At 36.9% G+C, this 22,922-nt stretch overlaps 1 protein-coding gene across 1 annotated transcript in view; it reads left to right on the plus strand.

Moving 5' to 3' along the window:
- The window catches only part of TERT (telomerase reverse transcriptase), a 287,147-nt gene that overhangs the window by 779 nt on the left and 263,446 nt on the right, over positions 1-22,922 (plus strand). Inside the window, exons 2-3 of the mRNA XM_053715763.1 lie at positions 9,095-10,736; positions 21,414-21,609. Coding sequence (XP_053571738.1) covers positions 9,095-10,736; positions 21,414-21,609 — 1,838 coding nt within the window. The remainder of the gene's footprint in view (positions 1-9,094; positions 10,737-21,413; positions 21,610-22,922) is intronic.

Here is a 22,922-nt window from a genome sequence, read left to right on the forward strand (position 1 = left end):
TCATGTGGAAATAATGCATGACTGCTGAATAAAATAGCTGAAAAATGCCAGATTAAAACACTGTATATAAAATGTCTATACTTTGTGTCACCTATTTGTGATTAGTGCCAAAATACCATAATTAAAGGGACAGTCTAGTACAAAATAAACTTTCATGATTCAGATAGGGTATGTAATTTTAAACAACTTTCCAGTTTCCTTTTATCACCAATTTTGCTTTGTTCTCTAAGTATTCTTAGTTGAAAGCTAAACCTAGGTAGGCTCATATGCTAATTTCTTAGACCTTGAAGGCGCTGCTTATCTGAATGCATTTTTTCACCACTAGAGGATGTTAATGTGTGCCATATAGATAAACATTGTGCTCACGCCCCTTAGAGCTACCTAGGAGTCAGCACTGATTAGCTAATATGCAAGTCTGTCAAAAGAACTGAAATAATGGGGCAGTCTGCAGAGGCTTAGATACAAGGTAATCACAGAGGTTAAACGTGTATTAATATAACTGTGTTGGGAATGGGTAATAAAGGGATTATCTATCTTTCTAAACAATAACAATTCTCGTGTTGACTGTTCTTTTAACGGAAAATTTGTACTGAATTGAATAATCTTCCACCAAGTGTTTGCTCTTTTGCCCTAATTTGAAAATAAAACAAAACCCTTTTTTTATTTTTTTATTTTCTGTAAATAAAAATAGAAAAATAGAATATTTTCTATTTCCATAATGTTTCTGGAGTTTATGTAATTCCTCCTCTGCAAGTATATGTAATTAAGCAGCTTTCATGAAAATACTGTTTAAGGAATGTAAAAGTCACAGTTTATTTTTGTTTTACTAAGGGCTAGGTTATAAATTGAGTGCAAAATATTTTGAAATGTGCGATGGTATTACAAGTTTGCATTGCACGGAAGCATTGTGCTCACAAGAGCGCGCTTCCAATGGGAGCCTCATTCTCATTCCGTGAGACATGGCAGAGAACCTAGCGCAGCAAAGGGGGTAAGTCGCGCAGTGATGGGCAGCAAATATAAATATATACATATATATTTGTGTTCATATGTGTATATACTGTACACATATTAACACATAAAGATATATGTATATAAGCATATACATATATATTTACTGGGAACACACAGTCCCCATAGATCGCAATGTATAGGCACTATTTAGTGCTGTTTTTTTTCCAGCACCCCACAACCGCCAACTTTAGCCCCCAAAAACTGCATAGTGCAGTTGTTTTGTATTTTAAAAATATTATATATAAAAACTAAAATATACTTTATTTTGGGAGCAATTGGGGCACTTTTAGAAAATTAACCAGAGATCTGATCTCTGGTTAATTTTCTGAACGCTAATTGCTATCGCAAGCTCGCGGTAGCAATTAACCCGTTTACAGGTGCACAATAAATTAGCACTCCACTTGTAATCTAGCCTAAATAAATAAATGCTTGAATGATGTATTCCGAGTAAAGATTAGCCTTACAATAATTTGTACAATAATTTTTTTAAAATTATATTAGTTTAAATATTGAAAAAAATAAGGGTACATTTAATGTCTATAAAGCAGTGGGCACCACCATATTGTAACTTAGGTCACCTTTTCTGCTGAGGCCAATTAGGAATAGTTATAAATGGCTTACTAGAGTGTGCAACCTATGACTGTGTGGAATATAACTTTGTCTGCAGTGCACTTCCATGTTTAACATGAACTGGAAAGCCAACAATATTCAGAATTAAATTACATGAAAAAGAAAACAAAATAAATAATGAAAGTGTATTGCAAAGTTATGTTATTTTACTACGTGTAATTTAAACAATTTTTTTTTTTTTTTTTTATTTATTTTATTGATAAGACAACAGAGTCAAAATACAAAAGTTGGATACTCTCATGTATCCAGTACAGTATGACAATCATTAAATATACATTGTGGATATCAAGGGTGCATAAGTGACCATTCTTATACTTTATAATGTGAAATAATAGTTTCAAAGAATGCCAGTTGACATAGAAGCGATTAAGGAAAAAAAAAAAAAAAAAGGGAATTTTTTTTTCCCTCCTCCTCCACCCCCGTCCGCCTATCCCCCCCCACCCACCCCCCCATTCCCCCCGAGCTGATAAAATCCATCTCTCAGGGCCCTTCGCCCTTTACTGTAGCTGAATATTAATAATTTGTTCTATATTTGCAATAAATTCTTTACCCTGACTTAAGACAAGATCTTTCCATTCCTTTAGATATGAATTGTCTTTCTTCCTTTCTAGCCTATAATCATGGGCTGCTATTATTGCCGTGTCAATGAGAAGCTTTTTGGCTTCCTTAATCGTAGGTACCCGGGGTCTAGACCAATTGCTAAAAAGAAGCTTTCTAAGATTCAGTATTGCTAATAGAATAAATTTCTTCTTGTTCCCCCATAATGGACAAGGGGATAGTAAAATTATAGAGTTTATTGAAAATACTATTTTAGTACTTGTTATTTGTGAAAGAAAATATGCTACCTTGTGCCAGAACTGATTGACCTTCGGGCAATCCCACAGTAAATGTCCCAAGTCTGGATCATTTAAATGACATTTAATACAGACGTTTTTAACCTTACTATTCCACTTGGCTACCCGCCGCGGGGTAAGGTAATCTCTATTAAAGATCCTGAATTGTGTTTCTCTCAAATAAGTTGAGTTAGAAATAGAAAACGTTGTCCTTAAACTATTACTTAGTCGCTCTGATAGATCCGGTAAATTTATTGTTCTCTCCCAGTGAGACCTTGCTCGTTCTATATATTTATTTGTTTTTACAGACCTTAAGATCTTATAGATAGAGGATAAAGAACTTTTCTCCCTTTTTAAATAATCCATTAATGGATGATCTTGAAAGATCTGAGGAAACAGGTAAGATAATTTACAGGTATAATCTTTGGCTTGTAAAAAATAGAACATTTGATTTTTCTGTACTGTAGGAAAGATATTTTGAAATTCCAGAAAATTATAAAGTTTTCTAGACTTAAAATCATAAAAGTCTGCTACCACAAGGGTTTTATTAGGTGACCATGAACTGAAAGTTTTAACTGAATTACCTAGTGGAAAATACCAATTACCTTGAATAGGTAGCCATTTAGAGACTGCAATAGAGTAGCCACATAACTTCATGGTCTTTCTCCATGCTCCTAAGATATCTCTAAGTAAAGGATGGTTGGCAATTGACTTACCCAAGATCTTATTTGGTGCATGTAGTATGAAACCGATGGAGTGGGGGGCGCAGATCTGTTCTTCTAAAAGTACTCAGCTGATAATTTGAATGACTGGAAGAGCCAGTCTACTGGAAATTTTAATAAGGTTGATAGATTATACCATTCCAAATTAGGTAGTGCTAGCCCTCCTCTCGGATACGGTTGATATAATGAATCAAGACACATTGTTCCATTTCTCTGAAGTTACAAGATGGACATTTTATGATAGAAATGGCTTAAGGTTTAAACACCATCTTTTTTTTTTTTTTGTATTTGTCACGTGATGGTTAAGTTTATTATAGTTAGGAATATGTATTTTTTAGTTAGATGGGTAAATTGCTACACAGGTGTGAAGCTGATTTAAATTTTTTTATTTTTGAATGGCTTAAGGATGACACACCAATAGTTTATGTCATGTTTATATTTATAACCGATCTTTTAATGCACAAAGAGATTTATAACTTAGAATTTAAAATATATAGCACAGGTTCAATTAATGAAAGCATAGGCACTTTGTTCCATTTCTTCGAATTTACAAGATGGATGTTATATGATAGAAATGGCCTAAGGTTTAAACATCATTCTTTTCTTTTTTTGTTTTTGTTTCTGTTTGCATTATATCACCACTTAGGTAAAGGTGTTTCTTTAATAATTGTATATATTTGGTCCCTACTGAATCTCAGTGATACTTTGCAAATTGAAAAGTATATATCCTTTTTTTTTTTTTTTTTTTCTCCTTCCTTTTTTCTCTTTGCCTCTCCGTCTCTCCCCCCCTCCCTGTACCCCCTCCCCACCCCTCCGGGGCCCCCCTTCGAGCTATTCACTATTTCTAATTTAGGGGTAAAGTCCACTTCTTAGTTAGAAGATAAAGTTGATTTCATGGAATGTGGGAGGGATCCACTCCCCTATTAAAAGGAAAGCGGTGGTAAACTTCTTAAGTAGAAAGGCTCTTGACATAATCTGCCTACAGGAGACTCACCTCTCCGAGGCTGAACATAACAAATTTAAGGTACGTGGTTTTTCACAAACTTTCTTCTCCTCATATAGGAAAGCAGCTAGAGGGGTTATAATTTTGTTCCATAAAAATCTTGGTCATGAGGTCATTAAGGTAGTGAAAGATAAAGAGGCAAGATATATAATGGTTAGAATAAAGATTCAAAACCAGAGTTATCTAATAGTTAATTTATATGGGCCTAATAGCCCAGATGTAGTATTTTGGACTCGGCTATATAAGAATATCTTGAAATTCGCAAAAGACAAGATAATTATAACAGGAGATTTTAATATAACCCTGAATTCAAATATTGATAGAATCAGATTAGGCTTAAGTAAAAAAACAAAGAACTATACTAAGTCTCAACTTAAGTATGAAGAAAAAATCTTTAGTTTACTTTCTCAACCACTTCATCTTATAGACATCTGGAGGGACACTAATCCCAATCTTCGGGAGTTTACATGTCACTCTAAGTCCCACAGTACTATGTCTAGACTAGACTTATTTTTAATATCAGAAGCTATGGCTTCTAGAGTCTCTAAATGTGAAATTCTGGAAATTACGCTCTCTGATCATGCCCCTGTAACACTACATATTCAAATTAAGAAACAACATACATTTAATTCTTTTTTTTTTCCCAGTTCACTTAGTTAATTCAGATAAATTTAAGTCTTTCTTGGTAAATGCCTGGGAAGAGTATTGCTCTTTTAATGCTCATTGTAGAAGCAATACTCCCATCTTTTGGGAAACGGCTAAAGTATATTTAAAAGCAGAAATAATATCATACATGGCCAGATTAAAAAACAAACAAACTGCTAAACAACAGGATCTATCAAATAGACTTAAAGAGGCCTACGCTATCTTCATAAAGAATCCAACTTTAGTAAACAGAGAAAATTATTTACTCAATAAAAAACAAAGAGATAATTTTCTATTAGAGCAAGCCCAGGAAACACTACATATCAAAGCAGCTAAATTCAAAAGATACGGTAATAAAGCAGGAAAGCTTTTAGCCTCTATTTTTAAGACACAAACTCAAAGAAAATCTATTGTGGTGATCAGAAAGGATAATGATATATTTTCTGATCAGGAGCAAATCGCTTTATTATTCCGTAATTTTTTTACAGACCTCTACGCATCACAACAACCTCAAGTTGAGGAGATTGATCGATTTCTAGAGTCTTCAAAGATGCCAAGGGTACCGGGACCAGATCTGGAAGCCATGGAAAAGCCTATACCTGATCAAGAGATAATAGGGGTTATTAAATCTTTAGCTAGAGGTAAGGCACCAGGCCCAGACAACCTACCACTAGAGTTTTATACAATACTGTTAGAAAAAATCACTCCAGTCTTAAGAGACCTATATAAATGTTACTTCGAAGAAAATATCAAAATTTCGGATGATTTCAAAAGGGCAAACATTATATTGATTCCTAAACCCAATAAAGATCCGTTGGATCTTACAGCCTATAGACCGATATCCCTGCTTAATCTTGATTACAAGATTTTAATGAAGATCTTGGCAGAAAGACTGAAGCTTATCGCACCTAAAATTATACATGAGGATCAAGTGGGATTTGTGAGCGGAAGAACATCTGAGAAAAATGTGAGGAAAATACTTCATGTTCTCTCTCATTACAGTAATGGCGGATCTGCTCTGTCGGAGGCCTTCCTACTATCTTTGGATGCAGAGAAGGCCTTCGACAGAGTGGAATGGCCATTCATGTTCAAAGCTATGGCTGGATATGGTTTCGGGGAAAAGTTCTGTACCTTTATTAGAAATATCTATTCGGATGCCAAGGCATCGATTATGATCAATAATGAGTTAACTCAACCCTTTACACTTTCAAGAGGCACACGACAGGGGTGCCCACTCTCCCCCCTATTATTTAACCTAGCTCTGGAGCCACTGGCAATTAAGTTGAGGGAACTTCCCATAGGAATTAATATTGGTAAAGAGGTACTAAAGGTATCCTTATTTGCTGACGATTTACTTTTGTACGTTAGTAACCCGAAAGATACGATCAATCCAGTCCTAGATCTCTTGAAGGGCTATGGTAACGTATCTGGTTATAAAACCAACCTGGCAAAATCAAAGGTAATTTGGTTGAATAAATGTCACAAACACCAGTCCTATGAATTAATTGAATCTAAGGTATTGGAATACCTGGGCTTGAAACTTTCTGTTAATCCTGATGACTGGTATCGAGATAATATTTTCACGGTTCTTCGCGAAACTATGATAAAATTGAGAAATTGGGCAGCTCTGCCGGTCTCAATTTCGGGGAAAGTTAACCTTTATAAAATGTTTATAATTCCTAAAATTCTGTATCCATGTAGAATGCTTCCTCTCCTCATAAAAAAAATAGATCTATGGCGTTTTAACCAGGCATTGAGATATTTCCTGTGGAGCGGGAGGAAACCAAGAATAAAATTAGAATTTAAACAATTTATTTTAATATTTTGAGGTATTTAATGTCCTTTTAAAGTATTGAGTTGTAAGAAGGGCACATAATTAGAGCAGTTTTTTTTTTTTTTTTTACACACACACACACACATACTATTTATTTATTTTAGAGGAAAAAATCATACTGTATCTTTCTTACAACATCCTGTATTCGTATACTTGGTAACTCTAATTTGAACAGATTAAGCATTAACCCCTTAAGGACCGTGAATTTCAGAGAACAACTTGCCTAAAAGACCAGATATGTTTTGGCATTTTTTGCTATCACTCCATTTAAACAGAAATAGAGCCTAGATTATTTTGATGTACCTATCAAAAAATAAATAATATATATATATATATATATATATATATATATATAAAAAATCCGGTAGCTTGTAAGGTTAATTTTAGCTGTAGTGTAGAGATTGCCCTCCCACACCCTGATCCTCCCAAACAGCTCTCTTCCCTCCTTTACGATGTACTGTTTTTTTTTGTTTGTTTTTGCTGTAGAGTGGGGTCACTCACTCTCCCCATCACAGCTGAGTCGCCCTCCCGCCTTTCTTCCCACACCACCTGCTGGCAACAACAGAGCTTGTTACAGACAGTGACACAGACCGCGTCACTGTCTGTAGCGATCTGAAAATCTGCCTTCATACAGTAACTGGAGCACATTCAGCGCAGCTCCCTTACCATATGAAGGCAAATACCTTCTGCCTCTGGCTGCGGTCTTAGCTGTTAGAGCTGACAGCTGAGACCGCAGCATGAGGCAGAAGTTAGGACGTAGCTACTATATCAACAGGGTATTCTTGGCAAAGTACCCTGTGACGTATTAGGTACGTCCTATAGGCTTAAGGTGTTAAAGAGACAGTAAACACCTAGTAATTACAACACATTTCTGTTGCGCTGCTAAAGAATAACAGATCAGCCAAGTCTTAATGTTTTTAAAACAAATTAACAACCTTTTTACTGCGGTTATTTTTCAATAGCCAAACTCCACCCACCATTTGCCTTATTTGGAGGAGCCAATCTGGGCTTTACTGAGCAGACTATCAGTTTACCCATGGTCATAAAGCTAGTATACTATGAATTTATTTGCAGTTTTTACCAGTTAAAGCTATTTAGAGGGATATAGCTGCACCTCACTGACGAGGCCCACAATAGGCCGAAATGTACATCTGGGGTTTTGCTCTTTCTCTCGTTCAGAGAGGGATTGCCTGGTATTTCGGGGCTGGACTGTACTGTGAAGTCAGGATCAGACTGATATGCTTCAGGAAAGTTCTTCTCTGTGAAAGGCGCATGTTGAGCAAAAAGAGGCTGCTTCTTGGGTGGTAACTAGCCATAGAACAAGCTATTATGCTATTGTTCGTTCCCAGGTTGAGCGCTTCTCTCTTTATTTATGCAGATATTTAGTAAAGTTAGCTTTGGGAAGTCCGCAGGGGGATTTTTAAGTTCTGAGTATTCAAAATTGCGTATATTGCTAAGTAGATTCATTATGCATAACTAAACTTTTAAAATAAAAATCTCAAGTTGTTTACTGTCCCTTTTTTAATCTCTGACACTGAGTGCAATAATGAGGCTATCATGACAAGCACTATATAGCAGCAGTGCTTGTAACAAAGTTATTGATTGTTGCAAACTCCACTGTCATATAGTACTCAAGACAGGCTCATTCTCCTGATGTACTCTGTAAATATCAACAAAGTATACCACAAGAGAAGTAAAGTTAACTTTTATATTGATTTCCACGTCCTTTAACCCCTTGACGACTGTCGTACCCTGTATGTTTAAGTGGTCGTTTAAAGGTTTCCTAGTGCAGCTTTGGCGGAAGTGTCAAAACTGTACTAGTGCTGCATGCCTCTCTTCCAGACCTGCGCTATAAACAAGCTCGATAAGAGGGCATTTTAAAGACCACCAATGTACAGGGTACATCGGTGGTCATTAAAGTGTTAAAGTTAAATCAAGACATGCTTTAAAAGGAACTTTACGCACAGATTATTTTTCATGATTTAGAAAGAGCATGTCATTTTAAACTACTTGCCAACTGACTACTATTATCTAATTTGCTTCATTTTCTTGATATCCTTTGTTGAAAAGTGTATTTCAATAGGCTCAGTAGCTGCTGATTTGTGGCTGCACATAGATGCCTTGTGTGATTGGCTCACCCATGTGCATTGCTATTTCTTCAACAAAGTATATCTAAAGAGCGCAGCAAATTAGATAATAGAAGTAAATTGGAATGTTGTTTAAAATTGTATTATCTATCTAAATCATGAAATAAATATTTCGGGTTTCACGCCCCTTTAAAAAAAATTATACTATCCTTGAGTTTATAAAACATCTTGGTTTCACTAAGTGTATTCTTTCAAGAAATAAAGATGTCACTGTTATGTAGGTAATTATGTGAAATTGATGTTTATACCTGTTAAAAACATATAACCAGTTTTTTTTTCCTTTCTTTCCGCAGCTGTCGAGTCAGAGAGAAGTCGTGGCCAGAGTAATTCAGCGAATATGTGAAAAGAAACGAAGGAATGTTCTTGCCTTTGGGTATGGACTGGTTGATGAAAAGAGTTCACTGCGTGTTATGTTTGCGCCAAACATATGCAGTTACTTTCCAAACCCATCAACGGCCACTATCAGCAGCAGTACTCTATGGAAAACCCTACTTAGTAGAATAGGTGATGAAGTCATGATGCATATGCTGGAGCATTGCTCCCTTTTTATGATGGTTCCACCTAATTGTTGCTACCAAATTAGTGGGCAGCCAGTTTACAATCTGTACAATGAACTAAATCTTCCACATTCATTGGTTCGACAAAGGCATTCAATGACTCAGAGTAATGCTTTATTTCAATATATTCAAAAGAAATCTTTTCTTTCTAAACGTAGTAGAAGATGGAAAAGGAAGAAATTAAGTAAAAAGAAACTAGAGAGCAAAAAGTTACAGGTGGCTCTGATGACAATTAATTCAAGCACAAATATGGATTTTTGCGGTGAAAACGCATCTTCAGAGTCAACGTCAAGTGTCAGACCAGCAAAAAGGTTGAATACTACTGCTACTTGTGATGTTCCATCTAAGAAGAAAAAGACTGTATCAGATGTTGAAGGAACCAGGGGCAAATTTAGTTATAGACACAATATAGATGTTTCTCAAATTTCATCAGTCACGTCTTTGGAAGGCAAGGTGCAAGAATGTCCATCAGATTTCAAAACAAAGGATTTTGAGGGTGATAGTTGCTATACATCAAACATTACTGACACATTGTTTAAATGTACCTCTTCTAATTCCCCAGTAACTCATAAGATTAATAAAAATGAAAATTTGAATTCATTTCCCAATAAAATATCTTTTTCAAACATTTTTATTGGAAGTTCAAAAAGGTTGTATTCAAGCAGTTTTTCTAAAGAAGGGTTTCTCAAATCATTTTTATTGAATGTGTTAGGTAAAAAATCTAATGGGTACCAGGACCTTCTGAAAACTATATTCCTGAATAACAGTGCTTTAGGACAAAACACTGACCAACAGTATTTTGGTGAAAGCATGAAGAAGAAGAAGAAGAAAAAAATTCCTAAGCGCTATTGGCAAATGAGACACGTTTTTCAAAAAATAATAGAGAACCACAAGAGATGCCCTTACTCTTTCCTTATACAAAAACATTGTCGAGTAAGATATTTAAAATCTAATTCAAATAAACTGAAAGTGTTGGATACTGATAAATCACAGTTAACAGAGTTTAGTTGTGAGAGCGAAAATAGGAATTGTCCTTCATTACCATTGAGAACAGACTTTGAGGCTCAGAAAAGAATTTCTGGAATTGAAAAAGAAGAGGAAATGCTTAAAGACGAATCCACTATTTTGAAACTTCTCAGGCAACATAATAGTACTTGGCAAGTATACACGTTTGTTAGAGAATGTTTACACAGGGTAGTACCTGAGTTGCTCTGGGGCTCTAGTCACAACAAGTGCCGGTTTTTAAAAAATGTGAAAAGTTTCATCTATTCTGGAAAGTTTCACAAAATCTCGTTGCAAGAACTTATGTGGAAGATGAGAGTGGAAGACTGTGTTTGGGTGCGTCTATTAAAAAGTAAGTAATAGTTGCTATTAGATTGATGTGATATTTGTTTTCTCTTGTATAAAAATATTTATGTGGCCTGATTTTAAAAGTTATCCTATTATAATCTCCCAAATTTCTATTTTTTTATTTTTCCCTAGTAAATCATAATTAATTTTTCCCTTCAAGTTCTAATTAAACCGGTTGCAATATTTTGTTTAGATTCCTACAACAAATATATGATTAGATGTTGTATTAACTTGAATACTATTTATTTCTGTAACAATCAACCTTTATACATATTTTAGTTTCTCTTATGTTTTATACATACACTATGTGGACACCCCTACCAATTGAGTTCAAATGTATCAGCCACACTTATTGCTACCAGGTGAGTAAAATCTAGCACTTATTATTATTATTATTATTATTAGTTATTTGTAGAGTGCCAACAGATTCCGCAGTGCTATAAACATAGGTGGAATACAAGGAAACATTTATAGGGATCAGACGGGTAGAGGGCCCTGCCAAGAGTCGCACTGTTGTAGTCAGCTCTAAAGAATGTGATCTACAAACAGCATGGCTCTTAGGCTTACATGCTAAGGGGGTTCAAGGGGATAGCAATAAAGGAGAGGAAACGGTATAAAGAAAGGTTAGTGTAGGTTGTATGCATCCCTGAACAGTAGTGTCTTTAGGGAGCGCTTCAAGCTTTCAAAACAAGGACTTGTGGAGCGAGGCAGAGAGTTCCACAAGATGGAGAAGTGCTGTAAGCGGGAGTGTGAGGAGGTAACAAAAGAGGAGGAGAGTAGGAGGTCATGAGCAGAGCGAAGGGGACGGGAGGGAGAGTATCTGGAGACAAAGTATGAGATATAGGGGGAGCAGTGCAGTTGAGGGCTTTGTATGTCAGAGAGAGAGTTGCAGTAATCGAGGTGGGAAAGGATGAGAGAGTGGATTAAAATCTTAGTTGTGTCCTGTCCTGTGTAAAGAAATGTCTAATTTTAGAGTTGTTTTTAAGGTGGAGGCGGCAGGATTTAGCCGAGGACTGAATGTGAGGAGTGAAAGAAAGATCTGAGTCAAGTGTGACCCCAAGGCATCAGGCATGCGGGGTAGGGGTATTGATGGAGTTGTTAAGTTATAGATAGATTGGGGGTGGAGACTTTGGAAGAATGGGGGACAATAAGGAGCTCAGTTTTGGAGAGATTTAGCTTGAGGTAGTGAGAGGACATCCAGGAAGAGATGTGAGAAAGACAGTGAGTGACACTGGTTAGCAAGGAAGGAGATAGGTCTGGTGCAGAGATGTAGATTTGGGTGTTGTCGGCCTACAAATGATATTGGAACCCGTGGGACTTTATAAAGGAACCTAATGATGAAGTCTAGATTGAGAAGAGATGGGAACCGAGGACAGAGCCTTGCGGTACCCCAACAGAAAGTTGTGACGAAGCAGAGGAGACCCCAGAGAAGGCTACACTAAAGGTACGGTTTGACAGGTAGGAAGAGAACCATGAGAGGGCTGTGTCACAAATGCAGAAGGATTGGAGGGTTTGGAGCAAAAGAGGATGGTCAACAGTATCAAAGACAGATCAAGGAGGATAAGCAGAGAGAAGTGACCTTTTGATTTTGCTGTAAGTAGGTCGTTGTTAATCTTAACGATTGCTGTCTCTGTGGAGTGATGGGGATGAAATCCAGATTGCAGTGGGTCGAGGAGGGAGTTTAATGTAAGGAAATGGGATAGGCGTGCATATACTAGCTTTTCGAGAAGCTTTGAGGCAAGAGGGAGTAGGGAAATAGGGCGGCAGTTGGATGGGGAGGTTGGATCAAGAGAAGGTTTTTTTGAGAATAGGTGTGACCAGTGCATGTTTCAGAGATGAGGGAAATATACCGGTGCTGAGGGAGAGGTTGAAAATGTGTGTGAGTATAGGGGTAAGGGTAGAAGAGAGGGAGTGGAGAAGCTGTGAGGGGATAGGGTCAAGGGGAGAGGTAGTGAGGTGAGAGCGCAGTATAAGTGGCGAAACTTCTTCCTCAGTAACAGGGGAGAAAGAGCTAAATTTATGGCTATGTGGGTTGTGGTTGATTGCGAGCGTTTGAGGGTGTGAGAGAATGGAAGTATGTTGAGAGCTGATTTTGTTTCTGATGGAGTCGATTTTGTTATTGAAGTGGCTGGCAAAGTCTTGAGCTGACAGAGAAGTTGTATGTGGGGGTGGGCGGAGAAGAGTATTGAAAGTGGAGAACAGACGTTTTGGGTTTGAAGAAATAGTAGAGAAGTAATGTTGCTTATAGAGATTAAGGGCAGAATAGTAGGAGTTCAAAATTAACTTGTAATGAAGGAAATCAGCTGAACTCCGATATTTTCTCCAGTGCCGCTCAGCAGTACAGGAACATCTGCGTAGGTACCGTGTCAGAGGAGTATGCTAGGGCTGAGGATGAGTGTGTGATTTTCTAGCAATGGTAAGAAGGGCCAGATTTTCAAGGACCGATGTAAGGGTCGAATTATAGTGGCAGGAGAAGGAGGAGATGGATGAGAGGAGAGGTTCGAGGGAATTTGCAAGCTGTTGCTGATTTAATTACATAATGCTTCTGTGAAGTTTGGCGTGACGAGTAGAAGAAGGGAGAGTTGTAGGGAGGGATGAGATGTTGCAAGTGAGGAGATGGTGGTCAGAAAGAGGAAAAGGAGAGTTTGTGAAGTTTGAAATAGTGCATTGATAGCTAAAGATCAAGTCAAGGGAGTGACCATCTTTGTGAGTGGGAGAGACAGTCCATTGTGACAAACCGAAAGAGGAAGGGAGTTGCAGAAGTTGTTTTGCAGAGGAGACAGTGGGATTGTCAAGAGGAATGTTGAAATCGCAGAGAATGAGGGCAGGGGTGTCTGAGGAAAGGAAATATGGTAGCCAGGCAGCAAAGTGATCTAGAAATTGAGTTGAGGAGCCAGGGGTCGGTATATGACTGCAACACGTATAGAGAGGGGAGAGAATAAGCGAATCATGTGGGTTTTGATGGAGGAAAATGTGAGGGAAGAGATGGGATGTATTTGTTGGAAGGTGCAACGAGAGGAAAGTAAAATACCTACACCACCTCCTTGTCTATTACCAGACCTAGGAGGTTGAGGGAGCAGGAGATAATGAGGTCATGTATAGAAGTCAGCTTGTTGCAAACAGAGCAAAAGCTCCAGAGTGCACATAGCCATGGAACCTCCATAGACAAACATTGACAGTATAATAGGTTGTACTGAGCAGCTCACATGGCACTGTCATGGGATGCCACTTTTACTACAAGCTAGTTTGTGAAACTTCTGTTCTACTAGATCTGCCCCAGTCAACTGTGCCATTATTGTGAAATGGAAGCATTTAGAAGCAACAACAGCCCAGATATTAAGTGATAGATCACACAATGTGTATTTCTACCAATTTCTGGTTCTGTAAGATCCAGGGAAAATTTATAAACAAAGCCTTATTTAAACTTAAAGGGTTAGTCTAATCAAAATTAAACTTGCATGATTCAGATAGAGATTAAAAATTCAGAGGAGCGCTTAACACAAGCAGCTATAGAGAGATCAATATAACAAATAATTTTGCTTCAATAAAAAGAATCGTTATTCTAATATAAAAACAGTGTTTTAATAAAAATAGTTATAAATAACAAACCACCGGTGGTTAAAAAGTACACAATAAACAATTTATAATTGCTAAAATAACCTTCTATATATGTTGCAAAGACTGATACAAAATAACCATAAGCGGATTGATCAAAATGGTAAATTCCATGAATGAAATCAATTTACGATCAAATATTGTTAATGTCCAATAAATGAGTTATAGAACCAATGTTCCAACTGATTGTTAGGGAATAGGGTGGAAGTTCAGCTGTAATGGAAGATTACCCTTAATTATTATTCGGTACACTTTTCTTTGACTATATAATCTGTGACTCCTTCCCAGAATACGAAACCTTCAATGATTTCTCTGCATATAATCTAAAATGACAAGACTTACCCTGAGCTCCGGTGTGTATAATATTACCTCCCGAGGCTCCACCATTCTCTGTTGGAATTCGGCGTCTGGTTGTAATGCCTTCTGAGGCTCAACCGCTCTCCACTTAGGGTAGCTTGTTCCGGGTCACGTGTCCAGATCACGGGACCTTGAATGACCAATGACTATAGCGGATTGCCGGGTGTTGAGAAAACAATTCTTTTCGGTACAATCAAGTTTGTGTACAAAATATTCAATGAGAATTTGTATCCAATAAGGATATGTAGTAATCTTCGTTAGAGAGAGTGTTTATCAGAGCGCTCTGATTTCAGTACAGCTTATCATCCTTGATTCAGATGATTCAGATAGAGCTTTCTATTTTACTCCTATTATCAATTTTTTTTTTTGTTATCTTGGTACCTTTAGTTGAAAAAGCAAGAATGTAAGCTTAGGAGCCGGCCCATTTTTGGTTCAGTACCTGGGTTAGCGCTTGACGATTGGTGTCTAAATAATAGGGGTAAATTTGAAAGTTGCTTAAAATTGCATGCTCTATCTCACTGGTTTTCAAACCTGTCCTCATGCCTCCCCAACAGGCCAGGTTTTCATGATTACCTTGGATAAGAGCAAACATGTTTACTAATCAGCTGATTATGTCACCTGTGCTCCAGTTCAGATATCCTTGAAATGTGGCCTGTAATTGAGGCATGAGGTCAGGTTTGAAAACCAGTGCTTTGTCTAAATCCTGAAAATTTGGGTTCAGTATCCCTTTGATCAGCATTTACTTTACATTTTCACACGCAAACATACTTTAAATATGTTTAAATAGAGCTCTTTTTCATTCACGATAATAGTAATTTTTTTTTTTTAGATTTTTGTCCTTTTTAATAATAGTGAAAACTATCTCTTTAAATCTGTGGTGGTGGGGAACCTGCAAAACCAAATTTTAGATTTAATTTAAGGAATGGGACCATTGAAGTGATAAGACTGCTGTTTTTGAAGGGGGGTTGTATATCAACACTGTCCTGTCTACAAACCATTTGCCAATGGTAGCCCAAACCTTGTAATATGCTATAGCAGATACAGGCTTATAAGCCTTTAGAAAAGTACAATCTGCTTTTATCTCTTAAAACTTTACTTGTGAAATTCAGTAAACAAGCCATCACTGCAGGCACTTTTTGGCTTTAGTAAAATAATGGACCCTGAAAGAGAAGATTATGAATATGAGGAAGAAGATAACAGTTCTTTCTTGCCAGAAGAACTGGATCATTGTTGCCATCAGATGCAGGGAGCTTCTGGGTAGCGGCCATGTCAGTCGCAATACTAGAGGCAGTAAGCAAGTTTACAGTCTGTCTTGTAACTGCCGCACATGAAGACACCCAATTTTGATACCTGCATATGTGGCTTCTGATAGACATGCTGAATTTTTGGATACCTATCTTTACCAGTCTGTTTGCTTTCCTATTCTTGAATATTGGGGTCTTAAGCAGCCACTTGATGTGACCACTAGTAACCCCCCTGCCCTGGTGATCCGGAATGGGTAGTCCGTTAGAGACTTTCCATTTATCCTTACATTTGGCACAGTTTGTTAGTTTGGATATAGTGCTTACTCAAACATTGCTCCTCTGCTGATGGATCCTTTAGGGGAGTCTTTCTCTTCATCTCTGCAAGGATTTCAAAATACCTTCAGGAATTTGATGATGGTGTCCGAATCCATGCGACTGAGGTTCATTTAGCAGAAGACAGAGTGGGCTCTGCAGAAAATGTCTTTCTGGCATACTACCTCCTGATGCAGTATCCGTCTTGAAATATCTACAGTCTGTTGGATGACACTTGCAGTAAAAGCACAAGCACCAGGATGCCTGCAACCGCCCTGACCCGTCTGAGACTGATGAGCTTGATGTGTCTAAGTCCAAAGGTGAGTATATTTCATAATGTGTTGCAGATGAGTCCATTGAGTCCTGCCTTTGTATAGGGGAGAAAGAGATTTGTGATCCCCAACGTCCTGAATTATTTATTAGTTTAATGGGCCTAGGGTTGGTTAGGCTATCGTCTGTGATGCAATGGAACGTATTGAAGACAGAGCCCTCACCATGTATTCCCTGCTGTGGGCAGATTAGCTAAAAAAGGTGCTATTTTGCTTGTGGAGGGTGACAGCAGCAGCTTATCAAGCTTGTCAACTCTCACTTCCATATTAATGTCTCCTTGGGTTGTGTTTCAGTAAGCTTCCTTACAGTTGTTTTCCTACATTTGTATTGCAGAAGGGATCCCCAATGCAGAAAGGTCAATGTAGCATGGGAATTAGCGCAAAATATAAGCTCAGAGAAGGAGTGAGTTTAGAGACCTTTTTCTATTTGTGTGGTAAGATGACAGAACAGCCTCTCTAGACACTGTAACTGATTTGCTTCTTTTTGCTGATGAAGAGTCGAAGACATATCAGCCTCATTTGATGCACATTTAAATTCCCTAAAGTTATGGACAGAGAGATGTTTTTGGAGACAGGAAATATGTCTTATTTCTGTTGTTTGCTTTACTTAGAGTGAATGTCAAGCTTAATGAGAAAGTGCCTGTTTTTAAAAACCATTATTAAAAACAGGGGCACTTTCATTCATTAAACTTTACATTGCAGTATTTTTTAAAAATACCTTTCACCTTAGGAATCCCAGACCGGCGATCCTCCGCCCACGGCTCCTCTGTACTTACCTCAGCAATGACGAAACCGGCTTCCTCCAATCATGGTGTGCACTCCGTAGCGTCCATCTTGTGAGGCCATGCCATGATTAGAGGAAGCCGGTTTCGTCATTGCTGAGGTAAGTACAGAGGAGCCGCGGGCAGAGTATCGCTGGTCTGGGATTCCTAAGGAAAAAGCTAAGTATTAAAAAAAAACAAAACACTGCAATGTAAATTTTAATGAATGAAATTGCCCCTGTTTTTGACCCCTTAATGACCACAGCACTTTTCCATTTTCTGTCTGTTTTTGGGACCAAGGCTATTTTTAAATTTTTGCGGTGTTTGTGTTTAGCTGTAATATTCCTCTTTCTCATTTACTGTACCCACACATTATATACCGTTTTTCTCGCCATTAAATGGACTTTCTAAAGATACCATTATTTGCATCATATCGTATAATTTGCTATAAAAAAATGATAAAATATGAGGAAAAAATGGAAAAAACACTTTTTCTAAATTTTTCTAAATTTACAACCACCAAAAAACACCCCTGCTAAATAGTTTGCAAATTTTGTCCTGAGTTTAGAAATACCCAATGTTTACATGTTCTTTGCTTTTTTTGCAAGTTTAAGGGCAATAAATACAAGTAGCACTTTGCTATTTCCAAACCACTTTTTTTCAAAATTAGCGCTAATTACATTGGAACACTGATATCTTTCAGGAATCCCTGAATATCCCTTGACATATATATATATTTTTTTAGAAGACATCCGAAAGTATTGATCTAGGCCCATTTTGGTATATTTCATGCCACCATTTCACCGCCAAAGGCGATCAAATAAAAAAAATCGTTTACTTTTTCACAAATTTTTTTCACAAACTTTAGGTTTCTCACTGAAATTATTTACAAACAACTTGTGAAATTATGGCATAAATGGTTGTAAATGCTTCTCTGGGATCCCCTTTGTACAGGCATAGCAGACATATATGGCTTTGGCGTTGCTTTTTGGTAATTAGTTCGCTAAATGCCGCTGCGCATCACACATGTATTATGGCTAGCAGTGAAGGGGTTAATTAGGGAGCTTGCAGGGTTAATTTTAGCTTTAGTGTAGAGATCAGCCTCTCACATGACACCTCACACCCCTGATCCCTCCCAAACATCTATCTTCCCTCCACCACCCCACAATTGTCCCCGCAATCTTAAGTACTGGCAGAAAGTCTGCCAGTACTAAAATAAAAGGTATCTTTTATTTTTTATATTTTAAGCATATTTACATATGCTGCTGTGTAGGATCCCCCCCAAACAGCTATCTAACCCTCCCCCTCTACCTTATTGGAAGCCATCTTGGGTACTGGCAGCTGCCTGCCAGTACCCAGTTTACAATAAAATATATATATTTTTTTTCTGTAGTGTAACTTCCCCTCCTTCAAAGACCAAACCCCTACCCCCTCCCAGATTCCTTAGATCGTTTTTACATATATTCCCTCCCCCCTTTCTCACACTTTTTAACATAAAAAATTTCTGTAGTGTAGCAGTTCCCACCAGCTCCCTCCCCGTGTCCGCCCGCCACCCTCGTGCACGCCCGCGTCCCTGGCGGCCCTGATCCTGCCCCCCTCTTACTGGAATAAGCCATCGATTGCCACCCACTCGGCTCCCACCCATCAACGATTGCGGCCATCGATGTCCTGTGCAGAGAGGGCCACAGAGTGTCTCTCTCTGCATCGGAGGGGTAAGAAAGGTTATTGCAGGATGCCTCGATATCGAGGCATCACTGCAATAACCGCAATGTGGCTGGAAGCGATCAGGATTACTTCCACCGCTTTCCAAGACCGACAACGTCCTCGATCGTTAACTGTATTTTTTTTGAGGACGTACGCCGTATGTCAGTCATTAAGGGGTTAATAGTATTTTTAAAAAACGGGCACTTTATCATTAAACTTTTCATTCACTTTAAAAGGGATGAGCATTCATGAAGTAGATCAAAAATAAAGAATTTAAAGTTTCTCATAAGTGTGCACCTATTTTATCTGCCCTCATAATGATAATATTTGGCAGGTTATACTCTATAAGTAGGTACTCCATAACTTCACTGTGTGTCCAATGTGTATACAGTTCTGTTCTTTTTTAAGTGCATGCTTTCTTCATACTTGGGATGTTGGAATATCAGTGCCCTTGTATATTACCTATTTACAGATCTAATCATTTTAATCATTCCCGTCACCTAAAATGTATTTAGCAGGATTCACAAACCTTTACAATGTCTCGGCAATCAGCTTACAGAGCTTTAGTTCTATATTCTAATGTACATGTTGCTAATAGCTAGTTTGCTAACTGGCTCATTGGTCTCTTTTATGGGCCACATCTGCATGCTGCAGACATTTTTACCTTTTAAGATCTAGATGACCTAAATGAGACATATATTAGTAGTCCGTATTCTTTCTTCTTCTTTGAATTTACCACACAAGAGATCCCATAATCTACAGACTTGGCTAGGGGATGATGAGGTCTTTTTGTTTGTTTTTAGTTGAAGCTTGAGTAACTATGCCCTTTTATATACAAACCATCTTGCTATACTGTGCAGACCTAGAAATGTGTTTCTTTCTTTTTACATACTCTGATATTGTGCTATATAGAAGATATACTATATGTTTTTTTTTCTCATATTTATAAGTTAAAAACTCTCTCTCTCTCTTTTTCTTTTGTTTTGTTTGTATAGCTGACAATGAGCCCACAAGTATCCCCTTTACTCGTTAGATGTGATATATATTGTGAGAGGATATGATGATTCTATATGACTCACTGTAATTTGGGGAATGAGCAATATGTTTCTTTCATGTCTCATTGATTAGATATTTCTATAGCTAAATACGTGATATTTCTTGTGTTAACTATATGTTGCACCTCTTATGTTTTCCTCATATATTTAAAGGAAAATATGAGGTTACATTGTTGGTTTGCCGTCTCTTTGTATAGCAAATGTCTGTTTTGTTCTTTATATTGTTAATGGTTTTTCTCAATAAAAATAAATAAGTCAGAGATAACTTTTGGAGACTTGAGAATCAGAATTGGGTTATATAATAAATATTGCAAACTTTGAACTTCTCATGGAGCCCTGTTAAATCCGTTATTTAAAAATGTAAAAGAAAAGTTACAACTGTTACTGTGTCTAGAAACGGCTGTCCACCAAATCTCAATGAATAAGTAGTGCTTTAGCGGTAACTAAGAGGCCAATGGTAACTCTGAAGGAGCAAGAGAGATCTGCAACTGAGATGGGAGAAACATCCATGGAACAACGATAGCCCTCACACTCCCCAAAGCTGAGCTTATTGGATGTATTGTAATAAGAAAAAGCAATCATCCAATCTATTTTGGAGTTTGCCAGAGGCAGTGTAGGGGAGACAGGAAATATGGGGGGAAAATTCTGTTCTGATGAGACCAAAAGTGAACATTTTTGCTATAGTGCAAACTGCTATGTGTGGCACAAACCCACCACTGCTCAAGTGGTATACTTGTGTAATTAACACACTAATAAAGGATATATAATATTAACAAGAGCTTGTCAGCTTCCACTTATTGGTGTTGCATTTTCACATGATGATACAATGATCTTCTTGCCTCAAGAAAAAGTAAATACCACAAAGTATAGAAGTACAGTAAAAATAATTATGATGTACTCTGAAACTTAGCCAATGGGCTACTCACATGTTGCAGAGCCTAAACTGGCTCTGGAGATGACGCACACCCAATTTTATACTGTAGGGCAACCAATATACATCCGCTTGCTCAAATATGCAGGAATAAAACTATATTTATTCAAAGCATTTTACAAGAAAGAAGTTTTTTATAATAAAAAATGTTTGTAAATGTTAAACTCACTGGACTTTTTGTCTTCTTTCAACCTCATCTACTAATTTACATAGAGAAATGAATATTACTCTTTACATATTTGCAAGTATAAACCAAAGCCATGTGATGAAAATATATAGGATCCAAGTCTTTAAAAAGTTAAAAATATAGTTGTGATAAATGTCATTGTCTTGTATTCAGCTAGCATCCTAAATATATTGTCTCTCTTTTTAGGAAATCATTTTGTTCCTGCTTCAGAACACTTGCTGAGAGAAGAAATTCTTGGAAAATTCATATACTGGTTAATGGACACATATGTTATACAGTTGCTGAAATCATTCTTTTATATTACAGAAACTACATTTCAAAAGAACAGGCTTTTCTTTTACAGAAAATCTGTCTGGAAAAAGATTCATAAAATTGGGCTGAGGTAGTGCTTTTATTACATTGCATTTGATTACATTTTCTTATAAAATGCAAATTTTTTTTGTGGCCGGACTTTTAGCCGACGGACATTTGGCCGAAACACAAGTGGCTGTCAGATAACAGTCCGGCCACGAGATAGATAGATTTGATAGATACATAGATTAGATAGATCAATAGATGCGATAGATAAATTTGATAGATACGATAGATAGATTTGATAGATAAATAGATAGATTTGATAGATAGATAATTTCCCAGACAGAGAATTACAAGACGTGCGGGCTGGGACCCATGGTAAGGTTCCCAGAGGCAGTTGCGGCGCCCGAAGCTCTGATTAGAACAGAGCACTCTGGAACGTATCTGCCCTCGGCCGAAATCGGAACATTTTTTGGCATTCTGTCCGTCGGCCAAATGTCCGTCTGACATAAGGCTGTCTGCCAAATGTCCTTCTGCATTTTGTCAGAGCACCATTTTTTTAACGCTTAATTACATGGTTAAACCTACAATTTTACCTCTTTTTAGAACGATTATTATTACATATTTGTAATATGTAAGAAATGAAATATATATATATATATATATATATATGTGTGTGTGTGTGTATTTTTTCCATTATACTGTCCTTCTAAACTAAAAATGTATTTCTCTATAAAATGTTTTTATTATGTGCAGTACATATACATTCATTATTTATTTTGCATGATTTTCCTCTGTTTTAAATCAGAACATTATGGTTTTCCACTGACTGGAGTGAATTCTGCAGATTTCAGAACTCTTACTATGCATCATTTCACACAACTGTTGCCTGATCAGTGCAGGAGCTCAATTTTCCTGATTGGCCAGAGCATAAAATAAACAACAAAATATTTACTAACAATTTATAATATATACAGTATACACAGTAGAATAATATCACCATAGTTTGCCAGTAAGGCTAAAAAGTTATTAATAAGGATAGAACATATAGTAGTAATTTCCAGTTATATATATATATATATATATATATATATATATATATATATATATATATATATATATATATATATATATATATATATATATATATATATATATATATATATATATATATAATCTATATATATATATATATTTATTTATATATATATATATAGATAGATATTATATCTATCTATCTATCTATCTATCTATCTATCTATCTATCTATCATGTTTTGTATACTTGTGTGCATATGAGAACTGTAATATATCAATTTTTATTCAAGTCTTATCCACTTTGTGCTTTACTGTAAAATCAATTTGATGTTATTCATACTCCAATAATTTGCATTTAAAAGGG

The sequence above is a fragment of the Bombina bombina genome, chromosome 5 (assembly GCF_027579735.1).
Source record: "Bombina bombina isolate aBomBom1 chromosome 5, aBomBom1.pri, whole genome shotgun sequence".
Classification (NCBI taxonomy): Eukaryota; Metazoa; Chordata; class Amphibia; order Anura; family Bombinatoridae; genus Bombina; species Bombina bombina.